Source organism: Hydractinia symbiolongicarpus, chromosome 8 (genome assembly GCF_029227915.1).
Source record: "Hydractinia symbiolongicarpus strain clone_291-10 chromosome 8, HSymV2.1, whole genome shotgun sequence".
Classification (NCBI taxonomy): Eukaryota; Metazoa; Cnidaria; class Hydrozoa; order Anthoathecata; family Hydractiniidae; genus Hydractinia; species Hydractinia symbiolongicarpus.
This window is the reverse complement of record NC_079882.1, coordinates 18,055,655-18,074,732: the sequence shown is the minus strand read 5'-3', so window position 1 is coordinate 18,074,732 and position 19,078 is coordinate 18,055,655. Positions and strand designations below refer to the sequence as shown.

The following is a 19,078-nucleotide window of genomic DNA, read 5'->3' as shown; positions in this document are numbered from 1 at the left end:
AGAATTGTCCTGAAATATCAAACAATTTTGCCCTGGAATGTCTTGGGATTTACATTTTAATTTTCTGTGGTCACCATGTATGTACAGGCAGATAGATATAAAGTGCAAAGTATTAAATTTTCACGCAGTATTTATTATTTTCATAATATCTAACAAACATATTAATTATGTGAGAATTTGACAGTAAACAACATTTTAAGTATAACATTTTTCATTAATAATCCTTGCTTGAGTGAGGCAACAATGCTTACGCGAACATCATCAAATGCCCTTGCCCTAGAAAAAGCAACATTTAACTGGCCATTAGAAAAGCATGGTCTGCGCAAGAATATACCAACATTTTTAAAGCTTGGTATATTCTTGTTTATTGTCATAGCATAAGAAAGCCTTTTGAAAAATGTCTGCGATGAAAAGGCAAAGCTGTATTCAAAGGTACAATTTGCACCCTTGGAATAAGTAACCTATCTGCAATAGCATTGCCAGTGAGTACTTCAGCATCGACACAAGATATCTCACAATTAGGTAAGTACCATTACATAAACCTTTATTTATGTTGATGTTTCTTAATAACATAACAATGGCACCCGATTTTAATTTAAGACAATGACGAGGCATACCTGAAGGTGTGATACTATTAAAAAATTCTACCGGATATTGATTCTATTCCTCCTCATCATTACACACAACATCTGCAATGAATTAAAAATTTTTCTTCACCTTGCAATAACACCAACACCTGATCATTCATGATAAGTGAATTATCATCTGTAGGTGTTAGCATTACAGATGATGCGAGATTTTCTGGGTGAAATTCCCTAAACAAAGTATTAACAATACATTGATTTTTTTGTTTCACACAATTGGATGGCACTTCAATTGAACCTTTGAGTGGTGATTGTTCCTGAACAGGTATAACACCTTTCCTAAGTTACAGAAACCATGCAGCGAATTCTTGTTTTCCGGACCTCGTTCTTATTCTGTGAGTTAATTTAAACTCTGTAACCAAGTGTCATAGTGGAGAACGTTCTAAGTACATAGCAGCAATTTCATTTGGTTTTCCTTTTCTGACAACAGACAAGAATTGTGAAAAGTTCTAATCTAAAAAAACAACCTTAGCTCCAAATGGAAGTTCGCTATTGCAAATCCCTTTAAGCATACATAAGCAGACACCGGAGTTATGTTGCATGTACTACTAAAATAGGAACCGGTAACCGAAACAACTTCGGTTACCGGTTCCTATTTTAGTGGTACCATTTTTCAAAATATTGCTGATATACCAGTAAATGCAGCAGTTCTAACCTCTACCTGAGATTTCAGAAATAAAGTAATTATATGTAAAGGCTTTACTACTACCATCAGCGTATTTTAAATAAAACAACTGGTTATTTTGGGCCGTATTGTTTGCAACATTTACAACACCTTCTACAATTCCATCAACCAGTGCTGTCTATTTTCAGTAAGTTGAGCCCTCTGTTGAGAAGGTTTTCAGCCTCCATAGCTACGTCAATGTTTTCAGTTGGAGGTGTTTCATCTAAATTTGGAAGATTAAAATTAGTAAGAGATTTCCAAAATTGTCTTAGAACAGAATGAATATCTTGAGCACCCTGTACTCAGCCTGATCCTCATTCATTTGGCGAAGATAATCCTCACATATAGCATCCATGTATCTTGTCCACAAAGTATAAGGATCAGAAGGTTCACAGTGAATAAGTATTACTGCAAACAGTTGTCTCAATTGTCGAAGCATCTGAGAGTTTACAGCTTCCTGTAAAGTATTGTTTCATTCAGTATCATCTTGCAGAAGTCCACGCAATAAACAGTTTTCACGAATTGTTGCAACAACATTGCCATCCAAAGTTCGTAAAAATTCAAACGATTTTGCTCCACGTAAGTAAAAAGCTCACCTGCGCGAGGGCTCCACTATACATTCTGCAGACAATTTTAAGGTTGAAGTTTTGCCTTGGTGTTAAACTAAAAGAGGAATATCTGGATACATATACTGGCTAGCAATGTGATTCTCTCCATTTACCACAAACCAACCTGTTAATTTTGTGACTTGATTTGCACCTCTGTTTACAGCTTGTTTAACCTGGCCTTGCTGAAAATACAAAATATGAAATTCCTAAACTTGCAGATAACGTAGAAATATTTGGCAAATTGCCTCCACATGGGCAGATAAAAATATCCCTGTTTTCAGGAGGAGCTCCATCTTGGAAAAAAACCGCGGCTACTTCGTCATGATGTTGCAAGTTGTATTGGCTTCAATCACTGCCAACTTTCATGTATATGCGTATTTTTGATAGGATACGGTTTTCAGCTGCTGTCTGAGCTATTTGATCAGCTTAAACTTCAGCCGTGTACCTGTATGCATCCGGAACAGTTTGCATAACGTCTTCTCTACAGCCATTATTACCTGCTTCATAAATATAAAGTTGGTTAAAAAAATAAGTTTGTCCCTCAGGAAGGTGAAGATCCCCAATACGATGCCATATGTAACCGCATATACGAAAGTATGGTGATCCACGGCCAGGGGAAAGTCAAAGATTTGCTCCAGAGAAAGCAAACAGAAGTGCATTATTATACTTACGTATATTGGCTTCAAAATTTGGTGCCTGTGAAGTATCATTATTTGTTAACAGTTACGTAAACTGCTCAGGATAAGGAGACAAATTATCAAGTGCAACTCTGCCATTATGGCAGCATTTGAAAAACTCTTTATTTTCAAACTTTACAGCTTGACAATACTCACATTCTTTTTGATAACACCTAAGTAATAAATATTAGGCAACACATGTTACCGTGCAACATTATAATGAACTAGTCGATAAGACCCTTGGAAAAATCCACTCAGGCAGGATAAAAATTTTGATGACGTCAGCAACCCATCCACTAAAATAAATTTAGAATTTTGTTTTCAAGTTGACTCTATTGTGGAGAGCTTAAACGCTGATCAAGAAAATGCATATGATCATGTGCTTTTGATGAGCAGTTAATGAGATATAAGGGTTTAAAAATTTTGTGGCCCTGTCCAAACAGAATTTTTTTTTTAGAAATTTGTATACCTGTTGCCTTCATCGTAGAGATCTTAAAGCGCTGATCAAGAAAATGTATAGGATTATGTACTTTTTAAAAACGGTTGCTGAGATATTAAGGTTTGAAGGTTTTCAGATGACGTCATCAACCTGTCCATTACGAAACGGATTTGGTGACCCAGGTTTGGGAAACTTACCCAAATTGGTCCTAGGTGGTCCCTAGTTACCCACGTGGTGAAAAATCATTGACGTCACCACCTCGCTTCCAAGTTATTTGGCCTCAAAGTTTTAAGTGCACTGTAACAGCTTCATTAATTTAATATACGATATTGACGTTAAAGTAGTGTTATTGACGTCGCGCCGTAACGTCAGAAAATTTAACATATTAGACATTCACTTTTCGTTACTTCAAAGAAAATTTCAGTAAGATCAAAGGAAAATGAACATATCTACTTTGCCTGTTACAGAGACACAGAACTGGCGTATTATTATATGCACTAGTCAATAAGGCCCGTGGAAAAATCCACTTAGGCAGGATAACAGAGAAAAACAACGGTCATTTAAATTTTGCTGACGTCAGCAGAGACCTGTCAGAACACCAAAAGAATTTTTCAGAAATTTGTATGCCTGTTGCCTTCATCGTATAGATATTGAAACGCTGATCAAGAAAATGTATAGGATCGTGTACTTTTGACAAACGGATGCAGAGATCTTAGGGCTTAAAGGTTTTTTGATGACGTCATTAACCTGTCCATTCCGAAACGGATTCGGTGACCTAGGTTTGGAAAACCTACCCAAATTTGTCCCAGGTACTCCCTTGTTACCCACGCAGGAGGTGACGTCAGTTGTTTCCATCCGTTTCCAAGTTATTAAGCCTTAAATTTAAAAGTGCAATACAATGGCTTCACTAATCTTAATATACTTTTCTTTGACGTCAATATTGCTTTAACGTCAAAGTTTGCTAATTTACAGAAATTTTATCCACTTTGCAAAAGTCACAGACAGACAGAACTGGCGTATTATTATAGAGATAAGGCCCGTGGAAAAATCCACTTAGGCAAAAGGCCATTAAAAATAAGTTGCTTTAGATGTTTTGCTGACGTAAGCAATACATATGCAAAAAAATTTTCTTAAAATATTACACAAAATGTCAAATGTCAAATCTTACACAAAATAAAAAAAGAACAGCTTGCAAGGTGCAAAATCATGTTGATAAAAAGTTACAACAACGACACTCACAACATCGACACTCACAACACCAATACTCACAAAACCAACAGTAAGAACACCAACAGTCACAACACGGATAATAACAATGTCAGAATAACGCATCTCAAATATGTACATCTTATAAGTGATTATGTTGAAAACCCTCAGTATTATATTCTGAAATGTCAAAAAATATGGCCTACAAGAGTTAGCAAAAATCAACAAAAATAAGTTCTTTACACATTTTAAATATTTTCTTTCCCTTAAAAGCTTATACAAAAATATGAAAAAGCCATAGTTTAGAAAACATTAAATGCAAATCTACAAAAATCAGTCATTTCAGTTGCATACCATTCTCTCCCACAAAAAATTACAGAAAATGTAAAAATCAACCTGTTAAGAACACAAAAATTTTTCTTTTTTGGCATGATGATCCGTACTGCACTTTACCAACAGTTCTGAACCTAAATGTCAAAAAATCAATAAGCAAAGATAAACTTGAATTAAAAATGATCATTATTTTGGAAACATTGTGTACGGTTTGTAAACAAAAGTTTACACAAAATGTAAAACAGATTGGTCTTTGAGAAACACATCTATAAATCAACAAAAATAATTTCATTCAGCATGTCGTATATTGCCATTACCCATCAATCTTCCACAAAAAGGTTATGAAACACATCAAGATTTAGAAAAATCAGTCATTTCAGTGCATACAGTCATTGACCATTTGATTACGAATTCAGAAACAAAACAATAATAAATAACTTAACACACACACACTTTAAATTCTATAAAATTCGTTCCACTTGTCATATTGCATATGGTCCCCGTTGTAAAGTGCACAGGTAATGTGAAAAAAATTATAGATGACTTCCAGCGTGACGTCATTTGTTTACTTTTTAGCGGTAAGCTCCTTGGCTCTGGCTTTTGTGTAGCAGGATAAAAGATGCTAGGGTTTGGTAAAGAAAGGTCTTTTACAATGGATTTCTTCTAACGGGACATTGTTGGGGTGTAAACTATTATCGAGTGTAGGATGATGGCTTCTGATTTATTTGATTTCATTAAGAATGCCTCGTTTGAAGAAATGAACTGATAATTACTTTGCTTCACCAAGCACCCCAATCTTTTTCCCTTCCACGCAAATGCGAAAGCCGAAAGAGCTATCACTGAAAATGTAAACAACGGAATTCATCTATACTCTATGGACATAAAAAGAAGAAGCAAAAGTAAAGTAAAATTAATAACGTTTTTTTTAGTCAGCCAACAGCTTTATGTAGCATTTTGAATTTTAGGACAATACATTAGTTACGCGCCAGGGCACATGAATTATGCAACAAAACGTAAACAAATATGGCTACATACGCGGTAAAAATAAAAATGTGGCTTTTTCTGGGAAATGCGAGTCTGCTTGATCCACTGACATAAAAACCAAACGTCTAAAAATATCAAAGTTCTTACTATTTGTGATTTCAAATCCACTTTAACCTCCAGCCTTTCTACTTCTAACTTTACTTTACATCTAGCTTCACTTCTCACTTCACTTTTCTCCTTCTTCACTTGGTCTCTTTTCTTTTTAAATATATAGCTATGCTTTTTTGAACCACTTTTTTCCGTTTTTTTCAAGGTAAAGGATCGTTCTTCTGTGCTTTTTTTTAGTGATCTTTATTTTCTATTTCAAAATTTACTTTACTTCTAGCTCCACGTAGCTCCACTTTCACTTCCAACTTCACTTTTCCACTTCTTCACTTGGACTTTTTTCTTTTTAAATATGCTTTTTTTGGACCACTAATTTTACTTTTTTCAAGATCGTTCTTTTGGGGTTTTTTTTTGTGGCGAGAGGACACCATTTTTCGAAAGTAAGGCGTTAAATTTATTTCAGCAAATCAAATTAAGTCTTTTTCATCACGTGATGTAAACAAAGTAAACCCGCTAGCAGAATGGACATAATTTTTTCGGCGACTTCAAAGATAATTCCGGCAACATCAAAGGAAAATGACGATATTAACTTTGCCTGTCACAGACACACAGAACTGGCGTATTATTACATAGATGTGCATTTGCTTGTCTTCTATTTGCAATCTGCTCAACATTTTGCCTTTGTCTAGCAACAGCTTTTCTTTTAGCATCTGGAGCATGTTTATTGGCAGCGTGATCAGTATTTTCTAAATGACGTGCAGCATTAGTATTATTAATAAGTGTGCGAAGTTTCATGTATTTACTATTTAACTATTACCACTAAAAAAATCTTAATCCTTTTGAGAATCTGCTTTTACTTGTCCATGATTTTAAACTCAAAAAAGGTTACTTTTTTGGTTTATACTGCGGTATCTTTAGACAAGTTGAAACAACATGACTACGAAGTTTTAAACACGGCTAGAAGCATTTAAAAGCCATACCCACTGGGCATCTAGTTGTGTCTAAGCCATTCTAAATTTTACTGCTTAAATTAAAGTGCAGTCTGCCTATTTACCTTATTAATCCCAATACTTTCTGGTGAAGATTAACCAGCTAAATAATTCTGCTGGTGGAGTATATGTAAGCATTTCTTAATTCAACATAAAGTAGCGTGACACAGCAACATCTCTCACACTGCAACTCATAATCATCAAACTTGGCGAGATCAAACGTATAGACTGAGCTTTCGAGGGTAATATTTTTCGGAAGAGATAGATGAAACAGTTTATATTGTATTTATTAACTGATAGCTATTTGTTTGTGCTCGTAGAAACCAGGATAATTTTTCAAAGATTTTCTTTTGAAAAGGTTGTAAAAACCAGGTTTTGATAAAGAAAAGAAAACGTTCGATTCGAATTTTATTGTATCAATTTTTCAAATACATCATAGTCACAGGAAAAAAAATAGTCTGGATACAAGGGCTCATTATGGGCAGAGGTTGAAAATTAGGGGGCCCGTATAATATAAATGCAAACATTCGCGGTGACGATGGCTGAATTGAATGTTTTTTTGGTAGTGATCCAGGTACTAATGTAGTGCTTCTCATGTCTAAAATAAAGTAGTTAAAAAGTAATATATGTATTTTCTATATCCCTGCCTATTACATTATATACTGAAGATGAAGAAAGGGTTGGCTGCAAGAAGCTCACGCTTTCTGACTTTGTTCTGTTCAAAATGTAGCTCGCAAACATGGAGGCTTTCTTCTCAATTTGCTGTCTCAAGGAAGCATCAATAACTCGATCTTTTGTTATAATATGCCCAAGATTTGACCTCCATTGGAAATTGTAACTATCATCACCTCGTGGGAGTCCAAATATAGCAGTGTTAGGGGTGTATCTGGATGTTGTACATCCATAAATAGAGCAGTTTGCTCCAGGCATCGCGACGATCCAATACAGTTCCCACCAGCTCTGCGCTTTGTTTTGCACTGAAATTACATGGGCCCCTCAAATTATTATGGAACACGACCTTCGAACTGGAACGGACCTTGTATCCAGACTATTCTTTTTCCTGTGACTATGAATACATCTACAAAAAGAAAACAAAACATTCATTTTTTAAACGTTTTTAAAACCAAAGTTTTTTCTTCGTCAGAAGAAGAGTCTCTCACACAAATTTGACGCAGTTTTGCTTGTTGCGATGAATGTTGCAATGAATGTTGATATTAAAAACGCAGTGAATTTAAAATTATTAACATTCCTTGCTGTTTTTCTGTCGGAGTGATGCGAGGTTTTGGATTTACTGCAAATTGATTTTTGATTCTGTGTGTAGCTAGCTATGATACCAATTTTCTAGCGAAGCTGTTTGTTTACACTTATAGCAACCAGGTTATACCGTGCTATATAAAGCTCGTAGTGAAGGCTTTTTAGTCAATTGGGTAAGTTTTTCTAACCTGGGTCCCCGAATTCGTTTCGGAATACACGTGTTGATGACGTCATCAAAAAACTTTAAACCCCAATATTTCTGTAACCGTTGGTCAAAGTAAATGATCCTACACATTTTCTTGATCAGTGTTTTATGCTCTACACAATAGAAGCAATGGCTAAACAAATTTATAAAAAAGAAATTTTTAAACATTGGCTTTTCAGAAAAATTCCTAAATCCTTATATCTTTTCAACGGTTTGTGAAGCCCATGATCCTTTTACATTATTTTAATCAGCATTTCTAGCTCTACACAATACAGACAATGGATTCTTTTGTTTCGACTCAAAATTAAAAAAACTTTTTGCCTTTAGCAGTAATTGTCGAACTAAATTATTTAATAACTTCAGATTTGCCTGGTAAAGCTCGTATCGGGAATGAATTAAAAATGTTCTGGACAAATAACTCTATTTAGGGTCGAGATGACTTGAGACAAGATGCTGTTATGCAGCAAGTCTTTGGATTGGTCAATATACTTCTCTGGAATAATCCTGACACCAAACGAAAGTCATTACACATGAAAACATATAAGGTGAGTGCTGGATCCTAGTCAGATTTACAAATTTTATTTCTGTATCTAATTACAATAAAGTAAAAAATCACTTTTACCTTTTTTTGATAGTCAACTTTGTTTCTCGTGCAATGACTTCTCTCGTTGCTAATATATTGCTGTGGAGTAGTGTAGTAGGTTCGTCTGCAGCTCATATTTCTGAGGACCGCGGATCGCATCTTGCTCGCTGCCATGTAGATGATAGTTAGAAAAATAAGATGATCATCTCGATGGTGAAGACGTTGTTTTCCTTAACGATGATGAAGGCAGTTTATAAATATAATTGTTTGTTAAATATATTTTGTAAATTTAAAATTTTCAATGGAGATCATTTTAGACATGTAACATTTTAAACCAGTTTCTGGTATCTAAATAAAAGATATAGTAGTTAACCTATGGAAAAATCCACGGATTTGCCAGTTGTACATATATAGGTCCTCAGATTATCGCCTGCTGCTACTGTGGTACCAGGAATCCTGTGGACAATCTGTGTCACCTAACGTTATCGCAAAAAAGTAGCTTGACATCAGAAAATAGACGAAGGATGCTTAAGACAAACATTTGCTTTACATTGGCGTTGCTAGGTAACACATGCACGTTTGGTTCCTACTCATCAAAATTAGAGAGCCTCCCAATTAATGCCATGTTAAGCCGATCACAAAAAAGTCGGCTGCTATAGCAAAAATATATAAAATGGACAATAAAAAATACCCATATATTTAAAAAATTAAGTGATTCAAATCGGTCTTATTAAAAAGATCCAGAGAAAACGTATGGTGCACGCATATTCTCCGATCAAGGATAATATGCGTGAAAATATCGATTTTCGCGTTTACAGGGTTAAATACGCTGCGGCAAAAAACTGCAACAACCATCAACTTCAATACGCTTAAAAAACAAGCCCCGGAACCACTTACCTAAAACATTCCAAAAATGACAATTTACGCTGTGTTGTTTTTTGTGGGAATATGAAAACTGTCTTCTTACGCAGTAACATAAAAAAGAGGGAGGGATATCTATCCCTTGCGGTTTTCTAACACCTCGGCTGTTACTGTCACAGACTGTCTAACGTTTCCTCACCCTTCCCCTTCTAGAGTGACCATAAAATTAGCAAGGGGGTTTGTGGTTTTGTTATTCATAATTAATCAACAACTTTTAGATATTTCGTATATAAAATACAAAAAATCGCCCCAAACCTCATTTTTCCCTATTTTGGGGAAATCATGATTATCACGTATTACAGCGGTGTATAATGATCCCTAATGATTTAATGGTTTTGGTGCAGTGGTTCTCTTAACCAATCGGTAACTCACCTTTTCTGGTGCAATTCACCTACCGGTTATAATGTGCGTCATAGTCACATTTTTTCCCTGTCCTATTCAACTTTGATACTAACAAAACATTAATTCTGTTGGAACCAAACCATAAAAAATATATCTTTTTGTCCTAACCAAGCCAATAATAATGACTGACCACTATTTTCAGGTCGAGTAGCTTTGATCATTGATTAATATCACTATCTGAACGAAAAGCAGTATATAAAACAATGTAAAACACTCCTACTTCTCCAACTGGGAGTAGGGATAGCCAATCTAAAACCATGTCCATTGAACGTTTTCCATGGCAAATTGACTGTCCACCACATCAGCTAGCAAACTTCAATGTTTGTAACCAAATTGAGTTGAGAACACCGTCTCGGCTAAGTCACATGCTAGCTCATTTGTTAACATTTACAGCAACATCCCATTCTGCCAAAAACGTCTCGCTCGTCACACTTCGACCAATCAATTATTTTGTAAATTCACAAAAAGCTTACGTCAACTTATTTTGCACAGTCTAGGATGCTTTCTTTTCATTAAAAAGGCTCTCAACGGTGACATTCACAATTCACCAGACAAACTTAAGAGGGTTTGTATGTGCACATTTATCTATTTTCGTTAAACTATTGGTTTTCCATATTCCAGATTTTACTTCAGTTCATTACATCGTACAGAAAAGGTCAGGTACTACGTGTTCCTTTTTTCCGAAAATTGAGAATGGTGTTTGCTCAAACGTAGGTTATTAAACATATTATTGTACAGAAAAATAGACGTAATTTTAAGAAATGTCTTTTGAAAAATTAATTCAATGTTTACTTTCAATAAGCAGAAGCTAGTATTCCATAAACGTGATGTTTTAAAAAAATTCCTGGACATGCAAATGATTCATGCCAAAACCTTCTTAACAGGCCCACGTGTTTCCTGTTTTGTTCTTTCGTTTTTGTTTTTGTGTGCTTTTATTTCGCAAGAATAATATGCATATGTCTCTTTTAGCTTATAAATTCGCCGAAGGAGGAAAATATGGAGTGATTGTAAAATATTTATTAACAGTGTATTTTTCTTTAATCTTTTAACTTCAGCTAACCTTTATACGCCACACGAGAATCAAAGTCAACTGATAAATTATTTAGATTTTACACAAAAGGTGTGATGAAAACCAAAAGTTTGATTTCGGTTTTCACGCTAAGCAAAGCAACAGGTTAAAACAGTTAACACTGAAAAAGGGAAATCTTAAAGCAACTTTACACCGCAGTCAAGACATTTTGTTTTTAAAGTGTGATAAACTTTTGATTTTCACAAATATGTATAGGGGGAATAACAGGCGTGAGAACTAATTTAGGACAACTCCTTTTGTGATAATTGGTCACTTGGTCTACATTAGAATGTAAGCAAATCTCACTTCTAACTTTCAGCTTCCAACTCTGAAAGCTCACCGCATCAAACCAGGAACTTAATACGAGACTGCATCTACCATTAACAAATGCCTAGATCACTTTTACGCCAAACGTTACTTGTGGTATGTAAAAATAAAATAAAATGAAATACGTGATGGGAAACCCCTATGTACCGTGATGTCCTGTTATAAGGAATGTGTTAGAAAGGAAAGAAAAATTGCAACCAGTATTAAAATAATTAGTAGAGCTGGACAATATAAACAATGCACTGCTTAGCAATGCATTGAACCTTTCCTTCCACAGCAAATGAAAAAAAAAAAAAATTAAAAAGCCTAAAATCCACAAGATAAAAAAAGAAAAAAGTCATCAAAAATCTTAAAGTGCTCTACAATTTCCGGGTAACAAACTTAATTGAACAAACAGCAACGGGACACGTTTTAAATTAAAAATACAAACAGATCAATAAATCAATAAATCATTATTTTATCTCGATGGCGAAGGGGAACGGAAGTGAGAAAAAGGATGTCCTAAACCAACACATTACCTTATTTTGGCTACAGTGATTCAATGGGTCCTTTACAGTAAGCAAAAGATTAACTTTGCTCTTTTTCTCTTCAAGGATTTTGAGAAAGAATGAATTTCTTTGCTTGTAATATGTATGGAATGTATGACTTTGTTTTCTTTACGTCTGAATCGAAAATTCAAGTCAAACATTGTATTTCACTTTTTGAAACGCATTTCAAGACCCATTTTCAGTGCAAAATCATATTAACTTTTTAAAAAAGTTAAAATCTTAATGAATAGACCTTTCCTGAATTTCCTAATTATGCCAAACTTAATTAAAGAGGTCGATACTAAAAATGATTCTCAGTTCCTTACCAAAAAGTAGAACAAATTATGTAATTTCGTAAATATATCTGTTTCTTAGTGCCTTAACTGCGAGCTGAAAGTTGCGGTCAAACCCTTCATATAGACGAGCTCCGTAAGAATAGCCTTGTTTAAAATAATTTATTTTTTTCTAATTAAAATAAAATGCAACCAGAATGCTATATTGCTCTAAAAACATCAGTTTTGTCATGACAATTTGATATTTCATCTGAATATCCTTATTTAAAGAGCATAGAACCATTATAAAATTTTGGATGACGTCATAATTATTATAATTTATAAAATTTGGGAAAGGCCTATTCAATTTTGAAGTAAAAATAAAAATAAAAATGAAGGTATTATTATTTTACATGCAACAACAAAAGTTAATTCACTTAGATTGTGAATGCAATTGGCTACTGTAGGCTAGCCATTGTAGATGGCATGAGTGTAAAACTGATGCGTTGCTCAGTATACGCGAAAAGATGGAAGGCCTCAAAATCAAACAAAAGAGACAAACGTGCAGAAGTAATTTTTTTACAAAGTGTAACTGAAATTATGACTTTAGAATGTGATAGTTAATGATGTGTTTGTTACATATAAACTTTTAGGTAGGGCAAAAGTTAAAATGACTGGGAAAATGTTGACTTTCCATTTAATGGTCAAATCTATATTCAGCAATGATGTCTGCTAATTAGAGATTCCACTTTAGTAAGCTATTCACAAAACCCCAACTCTGGATCAATAAGCTCATCCTTTTTTGGATTTTTTTCTTGTTTAGCATTTGAGATTTAGGGTTACGGTTAGTTAGAGTTTTTTCTTTTTTACAGACAATAATTGGTAATAATTTCAAACAGATTTATTTCGAGTCCATTCGAATTTTTTTTTCATTTGTGCAAATTTTTACAACCAGTAATCCAGCCATTTTTGGGGGGAAAAAATAAAATTGATAAATATTTTAATAAGTAAGTGAACATAAACGTGATTCGCGATCAGGGCAGATATCATTTCGTTCCTTATTGTTAAATATCAAGTTATACTGTGGTTTTGTTTTTGCAATAGGTTGTACCATTGTCAAGTCAGAGTGGACTTATGGAATGGTGCGATGGCACCATACCTCTTGGTAATTATCTTATTGGGGTACATGGTGGTCAAAAAGGGGCACACCAAAGGTATTATCCCAATGATTGGACTGTTAAAGAATGCAGAAAACGATTAACGGTAAGAGTTTTGTAAATTTATTGAAGACCAGCGTGACCGATCTCAGTGCGAGCTGTTATGAATTAATTTGCGTGAGTGGCCGAAAGTCGAAAATGTATGCATCTTTCTCTGTCGTTTTCCAACACCTATTATTTTCAATCCATACCTTACGAGTCTTAAACATTACAACTACTTATAAGACAAACAAATGCGCAAATAAAAATTATATAAATTACGAACAGTCAAATGTGATCAAAAATACATTATATGTGTGTGGCTATTTTTATTTTATTGTTTTAATGTCATACGGAAAAAATGATAACTTTGGCCGTTGTAATCATTGTTCAATTGTAACAAAAACTTTCATCATAATCATAAAGACATTTTTCTTGAATATTTTAAATTTCATTTTGGTGTCGTATGGAGTCCATAAAGGCAGATTTAATTTTTTTAATGGAATAGAGCAATCAGATATTATCGAAACTGTGGATTTCTGGCTAAGTGTTTCACAGAGTCAGGTGTCTGAAAAGATGACAGAGATGACGTTTCCTCTACATGAGAAACTTCAACATTCAAATTATCTGGAACTGCGGCCTCCTTCTTTTTTTTTCGCCGCTAATTTTCGCAATCTTTCTTTTTTTTAAATTTGTTAATCATTTATTATCTTTCTTGAAATCTATTCTCCATTTTGCTAGCCTTTTCCATTCATTGGACTTTGCTTTCAGCTGCTCCCTTCGTTTCACATTCGAAAAGCTCTAAAACAGTTCAAAAAAAATTTGCGATAAGCTCTTGTATGGAATCATCGTATCGAATAATTTAGCGCATGCAAACAGTGCGTCGAATAATTTAGCGTATGAATTCAGCGCATTGAATAATTTAGCGCATGAATTCAGCGCATCGAATAATTTATCACACGGAAACAGCGCATAATGGAATGAATTCAACTCATAATCGAATGAATTTAGCGCATAATCGAATGAATTACAACAACATCGAATACAATTAGTGACAAATAGTGTTTTATGACCGAATGAAATCATCGAAAAAGGCAGCCTTGGCGTTCCATACTCTTGCATTGAAAAATTTTAACCAGGATGTTTTCATCTCCAAGAAGTTGCTGTTTTGTAAAATTGATTTTTGTGTGATACGGAATTCTTTGGTATCACATCTTTAACCTGAATGTTTTAATTTCCTTGGCTGTTTTTGATCTAACAGGGAACAGGTTAATTTGATGCGTTCAATTAAAGAAGACCTTAAAGAAACCTGAAGTAATCATATAGGAAAATTTTTCTCAACCCTCTGTTAGGACTTCAAAACTGGAGAGGTAAACGAAATTTACGTCTACCTGTTCTCAGATATCAAAACCAACGTTTTAAGTGTTACATGCACATATTTTTGAAAACGTGGCACCACAAAGGATGAGATGTATTTTTCGTACGACACTAAAATCAACTAACTTTCTCTAGTTAAGTTCAAGAAAAATAAAAAAACGCCTTTTTTAAACAAAACCTTTGGGTTTTTCCGATAATCTGGTATCTAAACTGACACAAACCGAAAAAAGCCGCAACGACCAAAAAAAATAATCAGTGCGTGTGTGTTGACGAATTTAAACATAGCCCCGTGTTAGATAACTTACTAGATACTTATTAAAATTAACGGCAAAGTTTAAAAATACTATAGCAAAATTTTAAACTATCAATTTTCAAAGTTAACTCCTTTATAAGAGTTTATAAGCTGTCACTGTTCTAAATTAACTCCTTTGTCGGAGTTTATAAGCTGTCATTTTTTAAATTAACTCCTTTATAGATTTCACAAAAAATAGACGCTAATAAATACAGCCGATGAATCCAACCACAAGAGACTGCGCAACAGAAATGCACTATCAGTCCTCCAACCTATTTTAAATCCTTCAGATAAAAAAGTTTATAAAAAAATAAAACAAATACTTAACTACTTACCCTTCAAAGACCACTGTCCTCATATCTGTACTTTGCTAAAACATAATTAAAAACACAACAGTTGTGTCTTTCTCTAGCACTCACAACGAATAATCAAACATTGTCATGGTGACTACAGTCCTGGAAAAACCTGGAAATCAACTTGTCCTTTAAATCCTGAAAAATTCTGTAATTTTGACAAAAAATTGAAGATGAAGTTGTCCGGAAAAGTAATCATTGTAAGAAAATGTTCGCAATTCCAAATAATTAAATCTTACAAAGGTTGCAGAAAAGATTTTTCAAGTAGTAATTAACAAAATACATTAGCTTCTAGTGGTCGAACAAATATTTCTCGATTGCATTGCATATACCTCAAAAGATTGCTTGTATCTCAAAGAATTGCATGCATCTCAAAGAATTGCTTGTATTCCCAAAGAAATGCCAATCACAAACCCAATAAAAGCATTGGGTTTGTGATTTTTAAAGTTAGCAATTTCTCCCAGAATTGTCCTAAAATATCAAACAATTTTGTCCTGAAAAATCCTGGAATGTCCTAGAATTGGTTGTGCCACAGGTAACTTACCATGTTACAGTTTATCGGGTCTTAGACGATGTTGTCGTCTTTTTTTCGAAAACTATGTTTTGTTCCGGCATAATATGCCCTTTCCAGAGCAATAATTTGTTTTTATACGCCTGTAAATTGTTCAAAGTAGGCTCCTACTGATTAATACTGTGTGATAATGGACCTTTAGCTGTATAGGGTGTGTAGGTAAAAAAAAATATTATTTGCCTGTCTTTTTTTCAGAATAACACACCTTGCTAGCTAAGTCGGTTTTGCATGGGTTTTTAAGGGTTGAAGGGTTTTAGCTAGCTTGAAGTAGGAAGCAGTGACACTATTGTATGGGCTCCTAGTTAAGCATCTGATGTACATTCCATTTAAGCAGCAACTTATGTACGGGGTTTTCGCGATACTGATGTCACAAAGACCCTATTTTTTTAAAAAAACTCTTCTTAGTACGTCTGTTCTAACATATTATAAACGCAGTCTTGTTTGCAAATTGGAGATCCAGATTTTAACCCTATTTGGTCCGGAGGGGGGAGGGGCGGATTCTGCCATCCCCCCCGTTACGGTTTTTATTTAATAACCATCCTTATTGTTTTGTTATATGGCTATGATACTTACTGAGTTTCAATATTTATCTATTAGACACCTGCATGCTAAATTTTAGGTCCCATACTTTTCAGAGGCTTTGATATTGGCCATTACTCGAAACTACCCCTAAAAATCTTTATGAAGTTCTTATAATGGGGAAAATATAATAACTTCTGTTAGGATTGTCCTTAGAATTTAAACTTGCAACACAACTTTGTTTCATCAAAAAGAATCATTTTGCATAATTTAGACAAGTGACTAATCCGATTTCCCGATTTTGTCAGGTTTTACCCAAAAATCGAAAAAAACTGAATTTTTTTGGCAAATTTTGTCCATTCTTTTATTTAGTTTTCAAAAACTTCAAAGAGAATGTAAAAATTCGCTCTAGAACAGAAGTAATTAATTTTTAAGCAGATAGTGGCATTTTTACCAAATTTCAAGTTTTTCATGACGTCACAGAAAATGTGTTGACGCAAGCAAAAATTTATTGGCACCATTTTGTTCCTTTTATGACGTACTATAAGTGTGCCCAGTTTGATTCAATTTGAACAACCCTATGGAAACGTATTAAGGGGGGAGGAATTCCTCCCTGGTCATAGTATGTTCGAAAAACCCTGGACCGAATAGGGTTGAACGCTTGTTCTGTTTCAGAATGCTTCATGTCAGGTTAGAAAGCCAATAAAATTATAAATGGACGATCTGATTAAAAACGAGTGGTAACCGAAAAAAATTATTTCAAGAGGAAACACCAGAAGCCATTAGTGGTGGCAGTTTATCTCTTTTGTTTCAAACAAATCTGTTTTTCAAAGGATTATGAACATATTTTTTAACTCACATTTAACTCGATCTGTCTTTATTTTGTTCTTAATAGTAGTGACACAACTTCAGAATTTAACCTTATTTTGTTCTTATTTACAGATTTTTTCTCAAAGTTCTCCAAAATTTATGTGTTTTTATGAAAAAATTGGGTGTTTGTCTTTTTGTAGCCCTATATGCTCTATATTGTTTATGAATGATTGCAACAGGAATATTAATTCGCAATTAATATAGGTAACAAAAAATTATAAGCCAAAAAAATACCCATAGCTCAAGAAAGAATTGTAGAAGATTTCAAATCCTGGATTGTTCTTACTTTATGTTAAAGTCAGACTTGAATTGTTCTTAGTTTTGAAAACAAAGATTGGAGAAAGGCGTAAATTCGATTAAGGTGGCAGAAACCCTGTTGTAGCTGTCTAAACAACTGCATTATTTACTCAGTGTTTTATGTATACAAATTTTCTTTGCTATTTCCTAAAAGTATCGACATCAACACATACGAAAATGATTTTGACTTGTTACCTAAATTGCTAAGTCAGCAGAAATTTTTAGTTAAGAATGTATAATAAACAAGAAAAAATCTGTTTTTAAGATTTTGTTTTTAAATGAAATTTGGATTAACCAAGTTGAAAGGTTGTTTTTTTGCTCGTTCCTATTTTTCAAACAATAGGCTTTTGTATATTTTGAAAGATGGGTGGCATTCTCTGCTGCATAAAACGCTGTTGAAAGAAATATGTCAAGAATAAAAATATTTCTGTACACCTTTTAATACTGTATGATTTATTAAACATGTCTGAAAATCTTAAGAAAAAGGAAAATGCTATCGGAAGTTGGAGCTTGTATCGTCGCGAGATTGTCGTAAAATTCTATATTATAAGCCATTTTTGTTGTTGTAAACGTTTCTCTTTAATAATTACGTCATTTCTTTTTGCATAATTTTACAAGCCCGTAGCACTGGAACTATATTTGGCAGAATTATTTAATTAATTATTAACAAGTTTTGGATTAAAGAAGAGTTGTTGAACCTGAATAATTTTGTTGAAAGATAATGGTAATATAGCTATAAAATTGTGAGAAGAGTGTTATAACAGAAAAAATATGATTATATAGTCTAAAAATTAGTCTTAGTAAATAAATATGATTCCCTGAATCAAATAATATATACCATCCAATCAAACAAATCTTTGTTCACGATTTGCAACTAAGCAGTGTACTGTCTGTTTTTTGTTGGTTCGTTTGGATGCGCTGTCGATATATTGCTGGTAGAAATCAATAGCTTTATTTCATACATTTAGCCTCTACCATCAAAAGTGATGTTTGCATTCTTAAGTGGGATTTTTTAAAATTGCATTTTTGATTGTATATCTGCGGCTATAATATGCAGGTGCGTTTTGATATATAAGTTTTCAGTTTTTACTTGAATTTGTTTTTTATATCTTTTTTAAAATTTAAAGCTGATGCTTTTTTAAGTGCAGAAAAATTTGCGGGCAGAAACTTAGCAAAATTCGCGAAGGTTTATGTGAAATGTTCCAAGAGCAGTGATTTACGAAAGTTTATATCGCAAATTTCTTTTTTAAATTTGCCAAAGTAAATGTTTCCAAAAAGGCTTTGAACTGAATTCTCCATAAAAATATACATTGTTTTTATTTTTATTTTCTATTTTTAAGACACATTTCCTACTTTCAGAATACATTTATTTTTGGACCAAAACAAGCACTTTT

General features: G+C 33.7%; 1 protein-coding gene across 8 annotated transcripts in view; it reads left to right on the top strand.

The window, feature by feature from the left end:
- The window catches only part of LOC130655469 (serine-protein kinase ATM-like), a 255,466-nt gene that overhangs the window by 219,593 nt on the left and 16,795 nt on the right, over nucleotides 1-19,078 (top strand). For 7 of the 8 annotated variants that reach the window (XR_008984665.1, XM_057458230.1, XM_057458228.1 and 4 more), the window contains 2 exons: nucleotides 8,537-8,653; nucleotides 13,314-13,472. Coding sequence is in view for 7 of the 8 variants with exons in the window: in XM_057458230.1 (XP_057314213.1) it covers nucleotides 8,537-8,653; nucleotides 13,314-13,472 (276 nt within the window). In the remaining variant the exon portion in view is untranslated. The remainder of the gene's footprint in view (nucleotides 1-8,536; nucleotides 8,654-13,313; nucleotides 13,473-19,078) is intronic. The other variant, XM_057458231.1, reaches the window with a different exon arrangement.